Source organism: Globicephala melas, chromosome 16 (assembly GCF_963455315.2).
Source record: "Globicephala melas chromosome 16, mGloMel1.2, whole genome shotgun sequence".
NCBI lineage: Eukaryota > Metazoa > Chordata > Mammalia > Artiodactyla > Delphinidae > Globicephala > Globicephala melas.
Genome location: NC_083329.1, coordinates 26,345,322 through 26,368,853, shown reverse-complemented (window position 1 = coordinate 26,368,853; position 23,532 = coordinate 26,345,322). Strand labels below are relative to the sequence as shown.

The following is a 23,532-nucleotide window of genomic DNA, read 5'->3' as shown; positions in this document are numbered from 1 at the left end:
GTTGGGCCAGTAGAACTAAGTGTGGTTTGCAGTCCGCTGCATAACTGACCAGTGAATGGGCAGCCTGGCTGAAACAGTATCACATCTCTTAAGACAGGGAAAATTAAGGAATCCAAAGTCTCTTCTCTTTTGCCTACCACCTAATCCTACTCAGCTAATTCAGATTGCAAAATTCTCTCCAGGTGGACATAGCCTAAAAGAGTCATGATGACCAAGAAGACAGTTAACTATCAGGACAAAATACCAGCCATCCAAGAGCTTCAGTTTCAATTCTTGCTCTTTTAAGAGAGTTGAGGGTTGAATCTTTGTAAAGGATCAACGTAAGGCTGGGACTCTGGCCCAAGAATAGAAGGAAAAAATGCGGAAAGGGAAGAGAGATGTTTTAGTGGATTACCTTTAAAAATATATTAAAATGCTCACTATAACATATTGTTTCCAAAATCCACTCAAGACTCTCCTCTAGGACTTCCCTGGTGGCACAGCAGCTAAAAATCCACCTGCCAATACAGGGGACATGGATTGGAGCCCTGGTCTGGGAAGATGCCACATGCCGCGAGCAGTTAAGCCTGTGTACCACAACTACTGAGCCAGCGTGCCTAGAGCCCATGCTCCACAACAAAGAGAAGCCACCGTAATGAGAAGCCCGCACACCACAACGAAGAGTAGCCCTGGCTCGCCGCAAATAGAGAAAGCCCGCGCACAGCAACAAAGACCCAACACACCCAAAAATAAATAAATTTATTTAAAAAAATAACCTCTCCTCCAGTAACTGAAAAAGGAGGAAGGAAGGAAGAAAGAGAATGAAGTAAAATGGACAATGCATATGAATAGTTAATTCAAGGGAAGTTTCTCTGAAAAGTATATGAATTTAAAAAAATTTAGTTGGGTAACTCAGGGTATACTGTATATTTTAAAGCAGTTCAGGACTTCCACTTCCATTCATGATGGAGTAACTGAAAACTAGGAAAGAAATACCTCTTTTCATACACTGTATAAAAGGCAGTTCAGGACAGGAATTCTGAGAGAAAGAAAATATAAGGTGAGCATGAAAATCTAAAGGAGACACACTAGAGTTTGGAGACGCAGAGGTGGCTAGCACTTGTGAGGCAGGTTACCAGAAAGAAAAGAGTTAGGCAAAGAACAGAGCTTCAGAAATTTATGTAGGGTCCCACTGAATCTGCTGCTGAATAAGAATCGCACGTATAAGGTAAAATTCAACCAGTTCGAACAAAAAAATGACTAAGGATGTGTAAGCTGAACAATTCCCAGAGCTCACACAGGACTGGGAGGTGTATGAATTTTGACTAAGCAGAATGAAAAGTACCTGTTGAGTATGTATGGCATTCAAAAGAAGCACCAGAACAGTCACACCTTAATTATAGAACTAAACTAGCCCTAGAGTTAAAGGCCGCTATAAACCTACCTTAACAAAGATAAATAGAAATTTCATGGATGAAGGTGGTCAAAAGGTATAAACTTCCAATTATAAGATAAATTAGTACTGGAGATGTCATGTACTACATGCTGTATGGTATGGTGAACACTGCTGTATGGTATATTTGGAAATTATTGAGAGAGAAAATCCCAAGAGTTTTCATCACAAGGAACACCCCATTCCCTGCCGCCTTTGTACCTATAGGAGATGACCAATGTTACTAAAGTTACTGTGGTAAATTTAAACTGTAGCATATGTCAATTATATATCAAGGAACACCCCATTCCCCGCCACCTTTGTACCTACAGGAGATGACTAATGTTAACTAAAGATACTGTGGTAAATTTAAACAGTACTGTATGTCAATTATATCTCAATAACACTGGAAAAAAAGATCACCACATGAAAAGAAGGAGTTTCAAGAGAACATTGGTGTTCCACAAATAATTTGCTTACCTTCCTCAATAAAGTCCAACATTATTTAATAAAGATAACAAAATCCAGCACTTAACTATATAACATTCACAATGCCCAGTATCCAATAAAAAATTATTAGACATGTCTGGGCTTCCCTGGTGGCTCAGTGGTTAAGACTCTGCCAGCCAATGCAGGGGACATGGGTTTGAGCCCTGGTCCGGGAAGATCCCACAGGCCCCGGAGCAACTAGGCCTGTGTGCCACAACTACTGAACCTGCGCTTTAGACCCCGTGTGCCACAACTACTGAGACCATGTGCCACAACTACTGAAGCCTATGCATCTAGAGCCCATGCTCCACAACAAGAGAAGCCACGGCAATGAGAAGCCTGTGCACCACAACGAAGAGTAGCCCCCGCTTGCCACAACCAGAGAAAGCCTGTGCACAGCAACGAAGACCCAATGCATCCAAAAAAAAAAAAATCAGACACGTCAAGAAGCAGGAAAATGTAACTCAAAACCAAGGAAACATCAGTGAATAGAAACAGACCCAGAAATGAAAGAGACGATGGAATTAGCAAGGACATTTAAAAAGCTATTATAATTATGTTCAAGTGTTTAAAGACAACCATTAACATAATAAGGAACAAAATGGAAGGTATGAGGCACATCACAATAAAACTGCTGAAAATCAATGTTGAAGACAGAATATTAAAAGCAACTAGAAGAGGGATAAACACATTATGTACAGAGGAGCAAAGATAAAAATTCACAATTCTTGTCAATAACTATACAAGCCAGAAAACAATGGAATGATACGGTGCCAAAAGAAAAAAAACTGTTAGCCCAGAATTCTATATCCAGCAAAAATATCTTCCTGAAATGAGGGTGAAATAAAGACCTTATCAAACAAACAATCTAAGAGAATGTGTTGCCAACAGTCCTGCAACTAGAAGAGATGCTTAAAGAAGATCTTCTGGTAGAAGGACAATTATATTATCTGGATCTATAAATAGGAATAAAAAATACTGGAAATGGTAAATACACAGATAAGTGTAAAAAACTTACATAAATTTGAAAACTAGGAAAAAAGATAATTGACTCTTTAAAGCAAAAAATAATAACAATCTAATGTGAAATTCGTAAGAAACCTAGAAGAAAAATGTCTGACAACAGTAGTACAAAGAACAAGAGGGGGATAAATGGAAACACTATTGCAAGGTTATTATACATTACATTAAGTCCTGTAACATTTTGAAGGTACACTGTGGTAAGTTAAAGATGCGTATTGTAAAACCTAGAGCAACGACTAAAATAATGAAATTAAGAGGTACAGGGCTTCCCTGGTGGCGCAGTGGTTGAGAGTCCACCTGCCAATGCAGAGGACATGGGTTCGTGCTCTGGTCTGGGAAGATCCCACATGCCGCAGAGCGGCTGGGCCCGTGAGCCATGGCCGCTGAGCCTGCGCATCCGGAGCCTGTGCTCCGCAAAGGGACAGGCAACAACAGTGAGAGGCCTGCATACTGCAAAAAAAAAAAAAAAAAAATTAAGAGGTATAGCTAAGAATATTGGACATAAAATGGAATCATAAAAAATACTCAGAAACCATTTCCTCTAAGATCAGGAACAAGACAAGGTTGTCCACTCTCACCACTACTATTCAATATAGTTTTGGAAGTTCTAGCCACAGAAATCAGAGAAGAAAAAGAAATAAAAGAAATCCAAATCAGAAAAGAAAAAGTAAACTGTCACTGTTTTCAGATGACATGATACTATACATAGAGAACCCTAAAGATGCTACCAGGAAACTACTAGAGCTAATCCGTGAACTTGGTAAAGTAGCAGGATACAAAATTAATGCACAGAAATATCTTGCATTCCTATACACTAATGATGAAAAATGTGAAAATTAAGGAAACACTCCCACTTACCACTGCAACAAAAAAATACCTAGCAATAAACCTACCTAAGGAGACAAAAGACCTGTATGCAGAAAACTGTAAGACACTGATGAAAGAAATTACAGATGATACAAACAGATGGAGAGATATACCATGTTCTTGGATTGGAAGCAACAACATTGTGAAAATGACTATACTACCCTAAGCAATCTACAGATTCAATGCAATCCCTAACTACCACTGGCATTTTTCACAGAACTAGAACAAAAAGTTTCAAAATTTGTATGGAAACACAAAAGACCCCAAAGAGCCAAAGGAATCTTAAAGAAAAACGGAGCTGGAGGAATCAGGCTCCCAGACTTCAGACTATACTACAAAGCTACAGTAATCAAGACAGTATGGTACTGGCACAAAAACAGAAATATAGATCAATGGAACAGGATAGAAAGCCGAGAGATAACCCCACGCACATATGGTCACCTTATTTTTGATAAAGGAGGCAAGAATATACAAAGGAGAAAAGACAGCTTCTTCAATAAGTGGAGCTGAGAAAACTGGACAGCTACATGTAAAAGAATGAAATTAGACCACTCCCTAACACCATACACAAAAATTAACTCAAAATGGATTTAAGACCTAAATCTAAGGGCAGACACTATAAAACTCTTAGAGGAAAACATAGGCAGACACTCTATGACATAAATCACAGCAAGATCCTTTTTGACCCACCTCCTAGAGAAATGGAAATAAAAACAAAAATAAACAAATGGGTCCTAATGAAACTTAAAAGCTTTTGCACAGTAAAGGAAACCATAAACAAGAGGAAAAGACAACCTTCAGAATGGGAGAAAATATTTGCAAATGAAGCAACTGACAAAGGATTAATCTCCAAAATTTATAAGCAGCACATGCAGCTCAATATCAAAAAAACAAACAATCCAATCCAAAAATGGGCAGAAGACCTAAATAGACATTTCTCCAAAGAAGATATACAGATTGCCAACAAACACATGAAAGGATGCTCAACATCATTAATCATTAGAGAAATGCAAATCAAAACTACAATGAGGTACCACCTCACACCAGTCAGAATGGCCATCATCAAAATATCTACAAACAATAAATGCTGGAGAGGGTGTGGAGAAAAGGGAACCCTCTTGCACTGTTGGTGGGAATGTAAATTGATACTGCCACTATGGAGAACAGTATGGAAGTTCCTTAAAAAACTAAAAATAAACTACCATATGACCCAGCAATCCCACTACTGGGCATATACCCAGAGAAAACTGTAATTCAAAAACACACACACACCCCAATGTTCATTGCAGCAGTACTTACAATAGTCAGGACATGGAAGCAACCTAAATGCCCATGGACAGACGAATGGATAAAGAAGATGTTGTACATATATACAAAGGAATGAAATTGGTCATTTGTAGAGATGTGGATGGATCTAGAGACTGTCATATAGAGTGAAGTAAGTCAGAAAGAGAAAAACAAATATCGTATATTAACATATATATGTGGAACCTAGAAAAATGGTACAGATGAACTGGTTTGCAGGGCAGAAATTGAGACACAGATGTAGAGAACAAATGTATGGACACCAAGGGGGGATAGTGGCGGAGGGGTGGTGGTGGTGGTGGTGTGATGAATTGGGAGATTGGGTTTGACATATATACACTAATATGTATAAAATGGATAACTAATGAGAACCTGATGTATAAAAAATAAAATTAAAGAGAAAAAATAAATTCTTCCTACAAAGAAAATTCCAGGTCCAGATGCCTTAACTGGTGAATTCTATTAATCATTAAGCAAGAACTAACAGTGATTCTTCACAAACTCTTTTTAAAAATAGAGGAAAGGGGCTTCCCTGGTGGCGCAGTGGTTGGGGGTCCGCCTGCCGATGTGGGGGACGAGGGTTTGTGCCCCTGTCCGGGTAGATCCCACATGCCGCAGAGCGGCTGGGCCCGTGAGCCATGGCCGCTGAGCCTGTGCTCCGCAACGGGAGAGGCCACAGCGGTGAGAGGCCCACGTACCGCAAAAAAATAAATAAAATAAAAAATAAAAATAGAGTAAGGAATACTCCCTAACTTATTTTGTAAGGCAACATTACTCTAATACCAAAACCAAAGATACCACAAGAAAACTGTGAACTAATATCCCTCATAAATACTGACATAAAAATAATCAGCAAAATATTAGCAACTCAAATTCTGAAATATATATTATAAATACTATATCATGTGCTTCCCCAGTGGCACAGTGGGTAAGAAGCCGCCTGCCAGTGCAGGGGACACAGGTTTAGCCCTGGTCTGGGACGATCCCACATGCTGTGGAGCAACTAAGCCCGTGTGCCACAACTACTGAGACTGCACTCTAGAGCCCGTGAGCCACAACTACTGAGCCCACGTGCCACAACTACTGAAGCCCGCACACCTAGTACCTGGGCTCCGCAACAAGAGAAGCCAACACAATGAGAAGCCCGCACACCGCAACAAAGAGTAGTTCTCCCCTGCTCGCCGCAACCAGAGAAAGCCTGTTGCGCAGCAATGAAGACCCAACACAGCTCCCCCAAATTAAATTAATTAATTAATTAATTAAAATAAAATAAAATACTATATCATGATCAAGAAGGGTTTTTCCCAGGAATATAAGGTTGGATTAATATATAAAAATCAGCCACCATATTAACAGAGTAAAAGAGAAAATCCATACGATCATCTCAATATATACAGAAAAAACACTGGCAAAATTCAACATTCATCATAATAAAAGCTCTCAGCAAACTCTGGATAGAAGGGTACTTCCTCAACCTAATAAAGAAATCTATGAAAACCTATATCTAACACATTACTTAATGATGAAAGACCAAATGCTTTCTCCTGAAGATCTGTCAAGGATATTTACTCTGACCACTTCAATACTGTAGTGGGGGTCCTAGCCAGTGCAATAAGGAAAGAAAAAGAAATCAAAGCCATACAGACTTGAAAGAAAGAAGTAAAACTGAACTGACTTGTACACAATATGATTGTGAACACAGAAAATTCTAAGGACTCTAAAAAAAAAAATGAACTTATCCAGGTTGTGAGAAAAAGAGGTCAATTTAAAAATAATTCTAGGGCTTCCCTGGTGGCGCAGTGGTTGAGACTCCGCCTGCCGATGCAGGGGACACGGGTTCATGACCCGGTCCGGGAAGATCCCACATGCCGCGGAGCAGCTGGCCCCGTGAGCTATGGCCGCTGAGCCTGCACGTCCGGAGCCTGCCCTCCGCAACGGGAGAGGCCACAACAGTAAGAGGCCCGCGTACCGCAAAAAAAAAAAAAAAAAAAAAAAAAGAAATATTTATGGATAGATTGAACAAAACAGATGCAAAACAGTATGCTAAAAACTACAAAATATTGGTGAGAAAATTTTAAATATCTAAATAAACAGGTACATTATGATCATGGATTTGAATATAATATTGTTAAAGTGTCAATTCTCCCCCAGGTTGATCTATAGCGTTAATTCAATTCCAATCAAAATCTTAGCAAGCTTGGGACTTCCCTGATGGTCCAATGGTAAAGAATCCACCTTCCAATACAGGGGATGTGGGTTCCATCCCTGGTCAGGGAACTAAGATCCCACATGCCATGGGGCAACTAAGCCCGCGCGCCACAACTACTGAGCTCGCGAGCCTCAACTGGAGAGCCCACGTGCTGCAAACTACAGAGCCCGCACGCCCTGGAGCCTGTGCACCACAACTAGAGAAGAGAAAACCCACACACCACAACTAGAGAGAAGCCCACACACCGCAGCGAAGAAGCCCACATGCTGAAATGAAAGATCCCGCATGCCGCAACTAAGACCCAACGCAGCCAAAAATAAATAATAAATATTAAATAAAAAGAATCTTAGCAGCCTTTTTTTTGTGTAGAAATGGACAAGCTAGTTTTACACTTTGTATAGAAATGCAAAAGACCTCAAATATTCAAAACAACTTTTAAAAAGAGCAAAATCAGAGGACTTATATTACCTGATTTCAAGATTTACTACAGACCTATAATAAGACAGTGTAGGGCATAAATTTAGACATATATTAGACCAATGGAACAGAACTAATATTTCAGACATAGACCCACATATATATGGTGAATTGATTTTTTTACAACTGTGCCAAGGTATTTCAATAGGGGAAAGAACAGTCTTTTCAACAAATGACAATGGAACAACAGGATATTGCAGGGCAGGGGGTGGGGGGTGGGCAGGAAATGGATGAACATTTACCACTACCAAACATTTTACAAAAAATTAAGTTGACGTGGAGCATAGAACTAAATGTAAAAGAACTATAAAATTTACGGAAGAAAATACAGGTGAAAAATTTCACAACTAGGAGTAAACAAAGATTTACTAAATAAAACACAATAGCAAAAAGTGTTAAAAAATTAATAAATTCATCTTTATGGTATTAAATTAAAGTTGGTCTTCATTAAAATTTCTGGACTGTGAAAACACCATTAATAACTTGCAAACACAAGCAACTGACTAGGAGAAAATATTTGCAATACATATATATGACAAATGACTTGCATCCAGAATATATCAATACAAAAACTCATAAATATTATAATAATCAAATTTTAAAAACAGGCAAATGATCCGCTGCTCAACATCACACAAAATAAATTAACAGTAATTTAAAAAACTATGTATGCAGTATTACTAGAGCACTGCCTACCCACTAGAATGGCTAAAATTAAAAACACTCACAATTCCAAGTGTGACAAAGATATGGAGTAGCTAGAACTCTTATTCATTGTTGGTGGGAATTAAAAATGGTACAACCACTTTTGAAAACAGTATGGCAGTTTCTTTTTTCTTTCTTTTTAAAAACATCTTTATTGAGAGATAATTTACATACCATAAAATTCAATCATTTTAAGTGTACAATTAAATGGTTTTACTATATTCACATAGGGGGCAATTATCACCACGATCTAAGTTTAGAACATTTTCATCAACTTCATAACCATTAGCAGTCATTTCCCAACTTACTCCCCAAACCCAGCTTTAGGTAACCACCAATCTATTTTCTGTCTCTATAGATTTGCTTATTCTGGACATTTTAAATAAATGGAATCACACAACATGTAGTCTTTTGTGACTGGCTTCCTTCATTTTGCATATGTTTTCAAGAAACATCCATGTTAGGGCTTCCCTGGTGGCGCAGTGGTTGAGAGTCCACCTGCTGATGCAGGGGACACGGGTTCGTGCCCCGGTCCAGGAAGATCCCACATGCCGTGGAGCGCCTGGGCCCGTGAGCCATGGCCGCTAAGCCTGCGCGTCCAGAGCCTGTGCTCCGCAACGGGAGAGGCCACAACAGTGAGAGGCCTGCGTACCGCAAAAAAAAAAAAAAAAAAGAATCATCCATGTTGTAGCAGGTATCAGTACTTCATTCCTTTTTATGGCTGAAAAATATTCCATTGTATGTATGGATGTATCACATTTTGTTTACCCATTCAGTTGCTGGTTGCTTTGGTTGTTTTAGTTGTTTCTAGTTTTCGGTTATCATGAATAATGCTATTATGAATATTATTTGTATACAAGTCTTTGGGTGGACATATATTTTCATTTCTCTTCGGTAAACAGCTAGAAGTGTCACAATATGGATGAATCTCAAACACAACAGAGTTTATGTGAAATTCTATAAAAGACAAATCTAGGGACTTCCCTGGTGGTCCACTGGTTAGGACTCCATGCTCCCAGTGCAAGGCACCCGGGTTCGATCCCTGGTCGAGGAACTAGATCCTGCATGCATGCCACAACTAAGAAGCCCCCATGCTGCAACTAAGAAGTCTGTGTGCTGCAATGAAGATCCCGCGTGCTGCAACTAAGACCCATTGCAGCCAAAATAAACAATAAATAAATTTTAAAAAGAAAAGACAAATCTAATCTATAGTGATAGAAATTACATCAGTGGTTGCCTAGGGCTCAGATTTGCAGATAAGACTAACTGTAAAGGAGAACTTTTATGAGTGATGGAAGTAAAATGTTCTGTATCTTTGTGATGCTGATGATTACACAAATATGTTTTATTATATGTTAATTACATCTCAATAAAGTTAAGTAAAAAGTTAAGTCCAGTAAATCATGACTAGACCAAAAAAAAAAAAAAAGTAGGCCATGGCAGTAAACTTATGTCTTTTTTGGTCTTACCATTCCATTTTTGGTTGGGGTAAGAATGATTCAGACTGAAATATCAGTATCTATAAGCCAGGAGTTCCTAGTATTTCCACAAGGCCAAAGATTCCCCTCATTGTGCTACTCCTCCCTACCTCTCCATCCCTGGCAATCCTCCCTGACAAATTAAAGGGACTCCAGGTAGCAATCAACAGTGTTTGAAATAATTTTCAGCTGGGCAGTAGCCACATGAGGTTTCTTTAAGTGGGTGTACTGTAGATGGATCTTTGACAAACTCAATCATTTGCCAAGCTCAGGAACTTACAGAGTCCTACCTTTACCAAGGACATCTAATGAAAGTTCCACTTTTGCCTTTTTTATGAAACTGAGGCAGGGGTGAAAGATATGAGACGATCATGGCTCTCCTTGTGGAAACTCACTCCAAATAAGGGTTATCAGCCAACCATTTACGGATTTATAATGAGGTATTTTTTCACTAGGGTACCTACAAACCTAAACCTTCTTAGGTTTATAAAAGGCTGGGGGATGCTGCTACAAGCACGCCAAATACATCAGCTGAGTGAGGTCTACAGGAGGGCACAGAAGCAAAGGTCTAAGCAAGAAATTAGTGATCCTGATTCTTATACTGTAAGGTCCTCAAGGGCATGTATGATGTTTGCATTTTTATATCCCCTCGCTTGGCACAGAGCAGAAACCTCTGTCCTTCTGTACAGAAAAGAAATAATCTGGGGGATGTGAAGCTGGGGCACCCATTCCTTGTCTTGCTGCACGAACCAAGGACACCCAGAAGCAGAGAATTCTTAGACAAAAGCAGGTTCTGAGAACTTCCTTGGGAGGCAAGAATTGATTCTTTTTCAGAACACTTTAGCTCAAAGTGGCTGAAAAAAAGAAAACAAGCCAACAGTACAGGAGCTAAAACGAATAGTAACCTGGTAACAAACTCATAGGCCTCATTTGAGTGAGCATCCTTCCCCTCCACTAGGGGCTTACAGTGACTTTCTATCCAAGATAACGTGAATATCTCTCCAGGGCACAATCATCCAATATAATTGTTTGGAAACAAGGATACAAAAGGTGGACACAAATCTCTTATGATAAAAAAGATGATGCCTTTTAAAAGATAACTGTTTCCTCTATACAGCCAACTTGTATATAATATGCAGAAGATTTTTTTCCCCTTTCTATTTTCCTCTCATATACTTCAGGACCAAACTCAATTTCAGAACCAATTTTTAAAATTAATTTTAAATTTTTAAATTAATTTTAAATTAATTAAATTAAATTAATTTTTAATTAATTAGGCTGCTTTGGGTCTTCATTGCTGCGCACAGGCTTTCTCTAGTTGTGGCGAGCGGGGGCTACTCTTCATTGCAGTGCACGGGCTTCTCATTGCGGTGGCTTCTCTTGTTGTGGAGCACGGGCTCGAGGCGTGCAGGCTTCAGTAGTTGTGGCACATGGGCTCAGTAGTTCGTGGTTCGTGGGCTCTAGAGCGCAGGCTCAGTAGTTGAGCACACAGGCTTAGCTGCTCCACAGCATGAGGGATCTTCCTGGACCAGGGCTCGAACCCGTGTCTACTGCATTGGCAGGTGGATTCTTAATGACTGCGCCACCAGGGAAGTACCTTCAGAACCAATTTAAGTTGGCCAGTTCTCCAGTCCATCCATGTCTTTCAAGCCTGCTACCAAAGGGCTCTTGACTGCCCTGAAATTTATTGATCTGACAGGCTGGCTCTGCCTTTCAGAAAGGCTGACCAGATAATGAAGCTCATAGTGGGTGATTCGTGAAAGGCCATCAGTTGGTTAAAGGAGTGGCGACAATGACTTTCTTTAATTTCCCTGGGTAGTTGCCCCACCTCCCTGACTTGATTTGGTTGAAGCCCTAGAAACCCCCTTGTTTCCAGGGGTGAAGCTTGTGAAGCTTTTCTTTGCACTAATTACAGATCCAACATGCCCAGGCACAAGCAAGGCATGCAATCACACCAAGAGGCAGCCAAGATAATAGCGGTGGGGGAACATGATACACATGTTTACCAAATATTGCATCAGGCCTTCTCCCTCTCTATGGCTTATTGCAGGCTGGACACTCCACCCAGCTGAAACCAAGAGGCAGATCTCTGTCCTCCCTACTTGAGCTTTCTTTTCTTGGAAATATATCACATCTCAGGGAGGGAAACAGAAAACACCGTCTCTCTGACAATCTGATACGGGGTCTCTGCCTCACTGCCAGGCCTCACTTATCTATCCCTCCTTAAGAGACAAAATTCTTTAACAGAAATCCCATTTGTGGGCTATCCACAGTTTCCCTTCTAGCTGGGTGGGTCATTTTTAAGACTGTAACTTCTTTTTAAGCTGGGTCACTGTGAAAGGTCAAAGTGCTGTTATGGTACTTAGCAAAAACATTTCCAATTAACACAGCTTATAACAGAGATAACAGTTTGCATAGTGACACTTCTGGCCTCCAGTGTTACTATCACAGTGGCAAACCATACTCTTCCAAGCACACCTTATAGAGTTTTGAGCTACCTCCTGGGAGAGAGGTTGCAATGGAAATAAAACAAAAGTACACGAACATCTATTTGGAAGGAAGGAGTTGGCTAAAAAAACAAACTAAAGGGACTTCCCCTGGTAGTTCAGTGGTAAAGAATCCGCCTTCCAATGCAGGGGACGTGGGTTCAATCCCTGGTGAGGGAACTAAGATCATGTATGCCACAGAGCAACTAAGCCTGCATGCCACAACTACTGAGCCCACGTGCCTCAACTTGAGAGAGAAAACCCACACGCCACAACTAGAGAGAAGCCCGCGCACCGCAAGGAAAGACCCCGCATGCTGCAACTAAGACCCAACACAGCCAAATAAATAAATAAACAAACTGAAGAGTGAAGTCCTACCTGTACATCTAGTAACTGGGATAAAGGGTCCTTCTTAGCTTAAACCAAGAAAGCAAGGGCTGCCGTCTCCTGTAACCTCTTGAAAAGCTGACTACTGGAGTTCCTACGAGCTCCAAAGCTACTCCTCTCATGCACTGCCAATGAAGCTTCACCGACAATGAAGCCTGACTGAGGAAGACCAGAAAGTTTATGTGATGGGCATTTCAAAATTCATACTTAATTGAAGAAAATGCTGACAGTGGCAGACATGAATAATAAGCTGAGCTCTTCACCAGTGACCTCTGCATTCATCTAGCTTGGCTGTTGGGACATTAATTTTGAATCTTAATTTTCCCTTTATTTTTTTAAACAAAATGGAACTACCACTTTAAAAATAATTAAAATTCAGTGTGCTACTTTTTTGGGTTTGACCCACATAAATATATTATCTTTAAAAGAAATAAGTACATAAGAACTTTTTAAAAATTCGTCATCTTCCTTTGGTGTGTGGAAAAGCTTTATTTCTCATACTGACTTTTCTGACATGCTTGTATGGAATAAAGAGACTTTTCCCTCATTTATAAAGTTATCATACTGTGCCAGGAGCCTCTACTTAGGCATTTCTGCCTAACTGGCAGGCAAACTCTCCAGGTCCCTGTTCAGTACTTTTTTTCCTTAACTGAATGGGCCGTTCCCAAACCAGGACCTTTCCCCACCCCTTAGGAACGAGCCCTGTTATCCCCATTCTGTCTGCTTCTCCCTGCACCTTCCTATCCTGACTTGCCTCTTCCTTCAGGATACTTGACAAACTCCAGTTATCTCAGGTCCTTTGGCCAATGAAAAGCTCAGACTTTGATGTCAGACTGACCTACATTCACACTATGGCTTTACCATTAACAGCTGTGTGATCTTGAACAAATTACTTAAGTCTCTTTAGCATCGTCATCTATAAAATGAGGATAACTGTACCTACCTCAAACAATTGATTAAAGAATTAATTACATAACCTAAGTAAAAGTACCTAGCTCAGAAACTCCTAGTTTTTCCTTTCCTTTTATCTATTTGTGTCCTTTTTTAAATCCAAGATACTTTCTTCCCTATTCAGAGGAGCTAAAATCCAGCTTTCTCCCCTGTCTCTGGTAGTGCAGCCTACCTCTTGGTCCAAGTAAGAGAGTGGACATCCTAGCAGCACATAATCAGCTGACCTTCTTAAGTGGACCTTCTCAAGATGCCCTATGTAACATAAAGTTGATTTCCAAGGTTTATTAGCAGCTTGTAGGAAAATCTCTCTGCCTCTGACTTTGTGTCTTTCTGCTTTGGTGAATCCAGTGAACAAATAACTCATATCAAACTTTTTCCTGCCAAACAGGTCAATTGAAATGTCAGAATCTAAACAAAGACACCAAGAGAGGAAGGGTCAGACAGCCAATGCTTGTGTCACATGCTCGTACTCAGAGTTCCCACAGCAACCATCACTCGGTGTTATAGAGAGGCAGTGCAAAACTACAGGCTGTTGTACAGAAAAAACCACAATGCCAAGTACGGGAAACTGAGTTATGGCTATCGTGAGAGTCTTAAATCTCAGCTCACCAGCATATGTCTCTGCCAAGGCTGCCTTGCATGGTGGCCAAGGCCCTGTTTTAAGATGAGAAAACATCACAGGGGCTCTCAGAATGGGCTGCTCAGAGGACTCGATTGCCCTGGGAGGCAATATAGGTGGCTCCATGGGGAAAGTGACCCACACTCACCTCCTGCTCAGAAAGCCCCACCTCACAGCCCCACCTCACACCCACTTCTCCCAGTCTTCCTCAACAACCAGTGGTATGCTGGAGCTGACTTAACACATGCTTCGCCTGTGAGAGATGATTGTTAAATTTTCAAGCACTGTGAGAGCCACTTGGCTTCACACTGGTAGCCATGGTGGGAGCATTCACCTTTAGCACTACAAATCAGCCCCCTCCAACCACTCACCCCGCTACCAGTTATTAAACATTTACTAGCACCCCAAGGGCCAAGAACTCTAAAGCTGAAGTACCAGGCTCCATTTTCCTCATAAGGCTTGAAGCTTTTAGGATATCTCCCCAAGATCTTTCTGTGCTTCCTCCTACATGTTCACAAGTAACGGGTGCCACCCAGACACCCTAACAATGTTTCACCCCACAAACTAGGGCTCTTCTCTTATTAGCAGTATCTCACTGTTCTCTGGGAAAATAAAGTTAGGTTTCGTTAGGATCTTTAAACACTCAGCAGTTATTTATAGTGGCTATTATCTTAGGATCAGGAGAAAAGCAAAAAGGGTTAGAAAGATGACTAATAGATGAAAATATATACTCAGCTTCCAGTGCAACTTTCACTCAATCAGATGTGAAGCATTTTTTGTTTCCCTAATTGACTTTAACCTACTCCTACAAATGAATGATTCTCTGTTTCATCATAATACTTTCAAAGATACCTCTTATAACATGACATTATACAGGGCCTCCTCTGAAACCAAAATCCAAAGCCTTAGTGAGAGTGGAGACTTGAAGAAATAATGGGAGGCATCTGGTGACACTGTCCTATAGTCCTGTGGCACATGGGGGTGCCAGCAGACCACCTTTGTGATCTTCCCGGAAAATCCCTAAATTTGTATGAAAAATTTTTAGCAAGCCCCTGGGCCACTTGGTTTAAAGGAATACCAGCTTCCAGATAGGTTTGCTCACGCTTAGAAACAGAAAGTAGAATGGTAGTTGCCAGGGGAAAGGTGGAGGGCAGGAAAAGGGGAGTTGTTCAATACACAGAGTTTCAGTTTTTTGTTTTCTTTTTAAATTAATTTATTTTTGGCTGTGTTGGGTCTTTGTTGCTGCATGCAGGCTTTCTCTAGTTGCGGTGAGTGGGGGCTACTCTTTGTTGCGGTGCATGGGCTTCTCATTGCGGTGGCTTCTCTTGTTGCGGAGCACAGGCTCTAGGCGTGCAGGCTTCAGTAGTTGTGACACATGGGCTCAGGAGTTGTGGCTTGGGAGCTCTAGAACATAGGCTCAGTAGTTCTGGTGCATGGGCTTAGTTGCTCCGTGGCATGTGGGATCTTCCCAGTCCAGGGCTCGAACCCATGATAAATTGCACAACAATGTATATATTAACACTACTGTAGTGTACACTTAAGAGTGGTTAAGATGATAAATTTTGTTATATGTTTTTTACCAGGACAAAAAAAGAGAGAGATAGGTTTGCTCAGTAGGTCTAATCATATGCCTAGTAGCATTGAGGCTGGCTCATACTAGGCCTTTGAGATGAATGCTTGTGAACTGAATCAAAGGCAGAACAATTAGGACAGGGATGAGAGTCAGTGCACTAGGGTTTATGGAAGATGTGCTAACAATTTAAATGACTGAATCATATTTCTAAGGCATCCAGCCCCTGGGTGCCCTGGGACCCAAGGACAAGGCATAGAAACTCTGGGACTCTTCTCCACTCTTTCTGTCCTTTTCAGGTCCTGGCTTTGAGTACATTTTACAATCTGTGCCTCTCCATTTATCCAATTCCTACCCTTCTTCTTTCAAGGCCCAACTCACTTCTTCTCTCTTCCACATGGCCTTTCCTGACCACCACAACCTGCAGAGATCTTTCTCCAACAGGAACACACAGATCCTATTGCTAGTACTGGTCGGCTATTGATAATAAATTGCCTTAAGCCATCTTTTGCACTTACTCCATCCTTTGAGAACAAAGGCCCTTTATCATACCTCTGTATCCCTCAAATGCCTGGCTCAATCTAAAGCACAAAGCACTAAATGCTAAAATACTGATAGCTGAATGAAGGCTGAAGAAAGTAAAAGTAAAAGTGTTTTCCAATGGGATATTTCAATGGCACAAAATTGGTCATAAGTATGACTGAAAGCTTAAGGAATCAGGTGCTCAGGGAAGGTTTTGACTTGAATCCTAAATTGCCACTATGTACTCTAGATATTCAGGGCTCTAGAGAATCTTCTGTAAAGTTCTGCTATGAATCCCTCTTTTGCCTACAAGGAAGTTAGAGCTGATATAAATCAATGTCGTAGCATTTGCAAACCAAAACAAATAGTGAATAGTCTAAAAGGTGCTTAAGATCTTCAATGGGCATTTTCAAAGGTCTGATGGCTTTGGGGGCAAGGAAAGTATGAGGTACTATTCAAGGCACCTAAGCCAGTGATTCTTTAAAAAGAAATGTGTTGAAGGGGTCAAAGGCTGACTGAGACTTTTTTTTTTTTTTTCCGGTACGCGGGCCTCTCACTGCCGTGGCCTCTCCCGTTGCGGAGCACAGGCTCTGGACGCGCAGGCTCAGCGGCCATGGCTCACGGGCCCAGCCGCTCCGCGGCATGTGGGATCCTCCCGGACCGGGGCACGAACCCCGTCCCCTGCATCGGCAGGCGGACTCTCAACCACTGCGCCACCAGGGAAGCCCTGACTGAGACTTTTAAGAAAGATGGGCCCTCTTCAAGAAAAAAAAAAAAAAGGACATATGCATAATTTTACACAATTTCAGTGTGCAGTAACTTTCTAAAGCCTATTCTTGGACTTTGGGTTAAAAACCTGTGAGCCAGTATTCCAAAAAATTTCATGACAGATCTGTTGAGTGTAGACTCAATTCTACTAGGATGCAGCCAGTAATAAAAAAGTCTTTTTCCTAATTTGAAAAGCAGGAATAAAGGACAGGGAGTATATAAGAGTTTAGGGTAGGACAGGATAGGGAGGAGAACCCCCTGAAGAGCTCTTCTATTGCAACATACTTATCTGCAGGGAGCATTGCATCATCAAGACAGTATATCCTCAAAGCATCCAAACCCAAGATCTAGTCTGGGGTCTAGAGTTTCTCTTAAATACCTTCCTTCCACATTTATTTAGTACAAACAAAAGGGTCGTTGGGATTTATCTATGAAAATGCCACAGGTTGTGTGACTCAGCTATCCTCGTGAGAGAATAAAAATCAGGGTGCGTATCACTGGTAGGGATAGGGGCATACCAAATGATTCTACCAGCTAGGGACAGATGCTTACCAACAAGCCGTACTGAGAAGAGAAAGGAGCTAAATCTCAGCTGAGGGTGGGCAAGGGGCCTGAAGGACAGTTTTTATAAGATGTACTAAAGACAAGCAAACCCAGTAGGGAATAAACTGGGAGTAGTTTCACAGTTCTTGGAAAAGCAAGTTGTACCTTCTCTATAAACTTTATTCATAAAGATACATGAAATACAAAAAGTGGTCAAAGTGCCCTTACCAAACACCATATACAAAAAATTAATTCAAAATAGGTCAAAGACCTAAATGTAAGAGCTAAAACTATACAACTCTTAGAAGAAAACATAAGGGAAAAGTTTCATGACACTGGATTTAGTAATGACGACACCAGAAGTACAGGCAACCAAAGGACAAACAGGACTGCATCAAAATTGAAAACTTGTTCATCAAGGGACACTGTCAACATAGTAAAAAGGCAACCCACAGAATGGGAGAAAATATTTGCAAATCACATGTCTGATGAAGGATAAATATCTAGAATATATAAAGAATTCCTAAAACTCAACAACAAAAATCCAAACAACCCAATTAAAAAATGGGCAAGGGGCTTGAAGAGACATTTCTCCAAAGAAGATAAACAAATGGCCAGTAAACACATAAAAAGATGCTCAACATTAATAATGATTAGGGAAATAAAAATCAGAACCATAAGGAGATACTACTTCACCCCCATTAGGATGGCTATTATCAAAAAAATCAGAAAATGGGCTTCCCTGGTGGCGCAGTGGTTGAGAGTCCGCCTGCCAATGCAGGGGACACGGGTTCCTGCCCTGGTCCGGGAAGATCCCACATGCCGCGGAGCAGCTGGGCCCGTGAGCCATGGCTGCTGAACCTGCGCGTCCGGAGCCTGTGCTCCGCAACGGGAGAGGTCACAGCAGTGAGAGGCCCGCGTACCGCAAAAAAAAAAAAAAAAAATCAGAAACCAACCAGTGTTGACAAGGATGCGGAAAAATTGGAATGTAAAATGGTGCTGCCACTGTGGGAAACACTATGATGGCTTCTCAAAAAATTAAACATAGAATTAACTACCATTTGATCCAGCAGTCCCAACTCTGGGTATATACGCAAAAGAACTGAAAGCAGGGACTCAAAACACCAACATTCATAGCAGCATTCTTCACAATAGTCAAAAGGTGGAAACAACCCAAATGTCCATCGATGGTTAGAAGGATAAACAAAATGTGCTATACACATACAATGGAATATTATTCAGCTTTGAAAGGAATGAAATTCTGATACATGCTACAACATGGACAAAACTTGAAGACATTTTGCTAAGAGAAATAAACCATATACAAAAGGACAAATATTGTATGATTCCACTTTCTGTGAGACGTCTAGAATAGTCAGGTACATAGAGACAAATAGTAGAATAGTGGTTACCAGGGGCTGGGGGTACAGGAAATGAGGAGTCATTGTTTAATGGGTTTAGGGTTTCAGTATGAAATGATGAAAAAGTTCTGAAGATGGACAGTAGTGATGGTTGCACAACAATGTGAATGCACTTAATGCCACTGAACTATACACTTAAAAACTACTCAAATGGTAAATTTTATGCAGATTTTACCACACACACACAAAAGGAGTCAAAATGAGCAAGCTTCACAATCAACTCCAGACAAATATGACACCTGTGTATACAAAATAAAAATGCACACAGGGGCTTCCCTGGTGGCGCAGTGGTTGAGAGTCCGCCTGCCGATGCAGGGGACACGGGTTCGTGCCCTGGTCTGGGAAGATCCCACATGCCGCAGAGCGGCTGGGCCCGTGAGCCATGGCCACTGAGCCTGCGCGTCCGGAGCCTGTGTTCCGCGACGGGAGAGGCCACAACAGTGAGAGGCCTGCGTACCGCAAAAAAAAAAAATGCACGCAGTTTATTACACTAGAAAATGAATGACCATTCAGTCACACTGAGGGTATTAACTGATTAAAAAGCTTTGCCCTCCATGAAGCCAATGAGAAGTAATAAAAAATGTCATCTATCTTCTGGACATCTGAAAAGAAACCCCAGTGTGAAAGACTGGGCTTTGTTTATTAAGCAATAATGGATTTACAAATATCATCTTGAAATGCCTCAAACACACACTAGAATGTGGCTGGGGGTTGCCAGAACTAAACCTCTTGCCAGAAGAAAATGGCAGCCTAGGCAGGCAGATCTAGCAAAGAGCCCTCTCTTGTCTGCTATCTTACTAAGTGCTATAAATCCCAGTTAACGTCTATCCATGGTCTTTAGGCTTTACTTTAGGAGTACTTTAGAATCTAGATGGGGATTAAGTTCCTGATTTTTTCTTTCTACTTAGTTTGCTGCTAACAACTGAGGCCCTATTTTTCTTTTTTTCTTTCTTTTTTTTTTTTTGGCCAAGTGGCATGTGGGATCTTAGTTCTCCCACCAGGGATTGAACTCAAGCCCCCTGAATTGGAAGCGCGGAGTCTAAATCACTGGACCACCAGGCTCTATTGCATCCCAAAGCCAGTTCTTTGAGAAGCTGTGAATACACTTAATATTAGTGACATTAGCATTAATGTTCATAACTGAGGGGAGAGAAGTGCTCCAACACATGTTGGAGATTAACAAGGAGTCAAAATACTTTTAATCTGATATGCTGAGAATAAAACCAAAGTGCACCCTCATGCTGTCATTTATTGCCCTTCAGAGTCAGTTAGGGAAGAGAAGCAACAACTATTTTGAGGGCAGTTTTGAAAAGGGTCCCAGAATAGTTATCACCCTTCCCCCACTACCCAAGTGAAAAGAGTTGTTAAGAGAGGTAATGAATATACAAAAACTCCATGAGAGCAAGGACTACACTTAGATTATTCACCACTGATCCCTACTACCCAGGACCACACTTTGTATACAGCAGGCATGCAATTATTTACTAAGAAAATAAATCTTTGAGAGTGCTATCCCTTCATCATTCTCAAATAGGGCTGTGTACTCTCTCACTCTATAGAAGTCGCCTCATCTCTGGCTTGTGGACTCTTACTGAGAGTCACTTTCATCACTTCATTTAACTTTGAAAGAAGTTGGAGAAGGGTGAGGACACGTGCTTGCTAATCATCCTTTTCCAGATTGCCTCATGCGCCAGAATGGATTTTTATTATTGGTCTGTGGCTGCTACTGCTGTAGGAAGATTTCAGCCTGACCTTCCCAAGCTGCTGTGGGATGAATACTGCACGTGGCTGACTGGGAAAATGTGTCTTCCTTTTTTTTCTTTTTTTTAAAGCTTTTAGGCTAACCAGAGCTCACTGTGGTAAGAAAGTCACCCTTTCTTTCACTATACAAAACTCAAGATGTTGAATTCTTTTGCATAAAAATGATATAATAAAACTGATCTGAACTGGTCCAACAGGAAAAAGGTAGGATCTTGAAGCACCTCACAGAGAGCAGTGGCATCAAAGTCCTATACAGGACTTAGGACTGCTCCATAGGCAGAAGAGGAAAAAAGAAAATGAAAGCCATTTATCAAAGCGGTTTAAATAAGAGGATGGATTCTCACAGCTGGCCTCACAAAAGAGAACAAATATGTCAAGGGGAATAACTGATAGACTAATTGAGTCCTATCCATCTGGCTGAGGAAAGAGCCACTGGTAGGAATACTGAGAAGCTGTCTGTTAGGCAAAAGGCTTGCTTGGTGCCTCATTTGGTGAGCGGAACAGCTTTTAGGAACACTGAACACAATCACACAACAGCTAGCTGGCTGGCCCTGCCAGCAAGAGGCTCAGTGGCAAAAAAAAGAGAGCGCAGAGCATAGGTGTTTTTTTTTTAATTGGTTTGGAGCCTATATCTGGACTCTCACCTCATGAATACCCAGGCCCTCCAACTTGGGAGTAGGGTGGGAAGGAAGGAAGATTGTGTGAATACATGCCTCATTTTGTGCTTTTAAAAACAAGACTCAAGAGTCTCATTCTGAAACATCAAGTTCAATACCATGCTACGCTAAAGCCCCATCTGTAATTTTATATAATGCAGGGCCGAGTACAGGCATTTTGGGAGAAGAGGAAATCAGGCCAGACTCAAGGAAAACAAACACACAACACTATCTGCATCTCCAACTTGGTCCATATCACAGAAAAACCTGCTCCGAAATAAATGCTCAAGGCAAATTAGAACTCAATTACTAAGGAAAATCTGCCCCAAGGAGGGCTCATGTTTTAAGGAACCAAACAGCCTCAAATTAAGCTGAACTCAGGGTTTTTCTAATTGGCAGTTTCAACCACTGCTAAGTTTTCATTTCTTATTTTCAAAAGTCAAAATGACTCTCTGCCTAAAATTAAAAGAAGAAATGCCATATCACCCACTCTAAAATAACAATTCACCAAAATTTCACCTACATATCTTCTACATAATTAAGCAAACCCTTCATATGGCACAAAAACAGAAGCCATCATTCTATTTAAAGTACTACCAACAAACCCCTTACTAATTCCTCTTAGCAGCCTAGCTCTTGCCACTCCCATTAGAAGCTCAGTCATAGAATCTCTCTGCCATCAGAGAGGGCTTGATGCTAGCCACAAACTAGGGTCACTATGAGGAAAGTAGTGGCTTACCTGCTCCTCCGACAGTTGGGATATGTGATTCACAGCAGCGTAGGATTCAATTTTGGGGTTAAAGTGGTTGATGATGGCTCTGAAACAAAGAATTAACATTAATATAGCACCAGATGGAATAAGAGGATAAATGAGTTAAAAACAAGTATCGACTACCTTCTGGTTTAGAGTATGAGAGCATGGGAGTAACTGTCAGAGAGTAACTGTCCTCTTAGGAACATGAGGTCACACGGGGTGAACTGATCACTTTAAAATGGGAAGGGCTTAATAATTTATTAGACAGAGAACAGAATCAAGCATCTCTGCTCTGCAAATGAACTAGGGAAAAACCTCACAACCAAACAAAAAACAAAACCAAGCATCCTTTAGACAAGAAACAGGACCCAGGGGGCTGTCCACTAGGGGGCCCTGGTGTTTCAGTCAGAAAGAAAAGTAGTAGTTTGCTCTGATCTTACTTGGGAGAACAGGGCATTCAGTAACACATAGGCTAAATACAGTCTCTGAAGAAGCTAAGCTTTATCAAAGCTTACAACCAATCATCATATTTGTTAGTTAATATTTCAAACCAAAATTTTATTTCCAGCCATTCAAACCAAAATCTGAGTGTTTTCAAACACTCCCTCCTCCACCACTCTGTCACATTCAAGGTCACCAAGTCTTATCAAATCATTCATTCATTCATTCATTCATTCATTTATTTATTTATTTATTTATTTATTTATTTATCGGTACGCGGGCCTCTCACTGTTGTGGCCTCTCCCGTTGCGGAGCAACAGGCTCCGGACGCACAGGCTGAGCGTCCATGGCTCACGGGCCTAGCCACTCCGCGGCATGTGGGATCTTCCCGGACCGGGGCACGAACCCGTGTCCCCTGCATCGGCAGGCGGACTCTCAACCACTGCGCCACCAGGGAAGCCCCAAATCTACCTTTTAAAAACCTCTGAAATCTGAAATAAATTTTCCTGAAACAAATGTCTTAGTATAGGTCTTTGTCATTTCTTGTCTGGTACAGCAGAAAAAGCACAGGTTTTAGACCAGAGGTTAGCATGGGTCCTTAGTGATATAAAAGTGATTAAAGAAATGTGGAGAACAGACAAATATTTCTAACAGAACAATTTCAAATAACATGTGTAGATACTCTCCTC

The 23,532-nt window shown here is 41.1% G+C and overlaps 1 protein-coding gene across 8 annotated transcripts in view; it reads right to left on the bottom strand.

Annotated features, from left to right (window-relative positions):
* Nucleotides 1-23,532, bottom strand: part of ARMH3 (armadillo like helical domain containing 3) — a 170,248-nt gene that overhangs the window by 9,250 nt on the left and 137,466 nt on the right. For 7 of the 8 annotated variants that reach the window (XM_060286475.1, XM_060286473.2, XM_060286471.2 and 4 more), the window contains one exon: nt 22,388-22,466. In XM_060286475.1, coding sequence (XP_060142458.1) covers nt 22,388-22,466 — 79 coding nt within the window. Of the gene's footprint in view, nt 1-8,223; nt 9,131-22,387; nt 22,467-23,532 lie in introns of those variants that run through there. The other variant, XM_060286474.2, reaches the window with a different exon arrangement.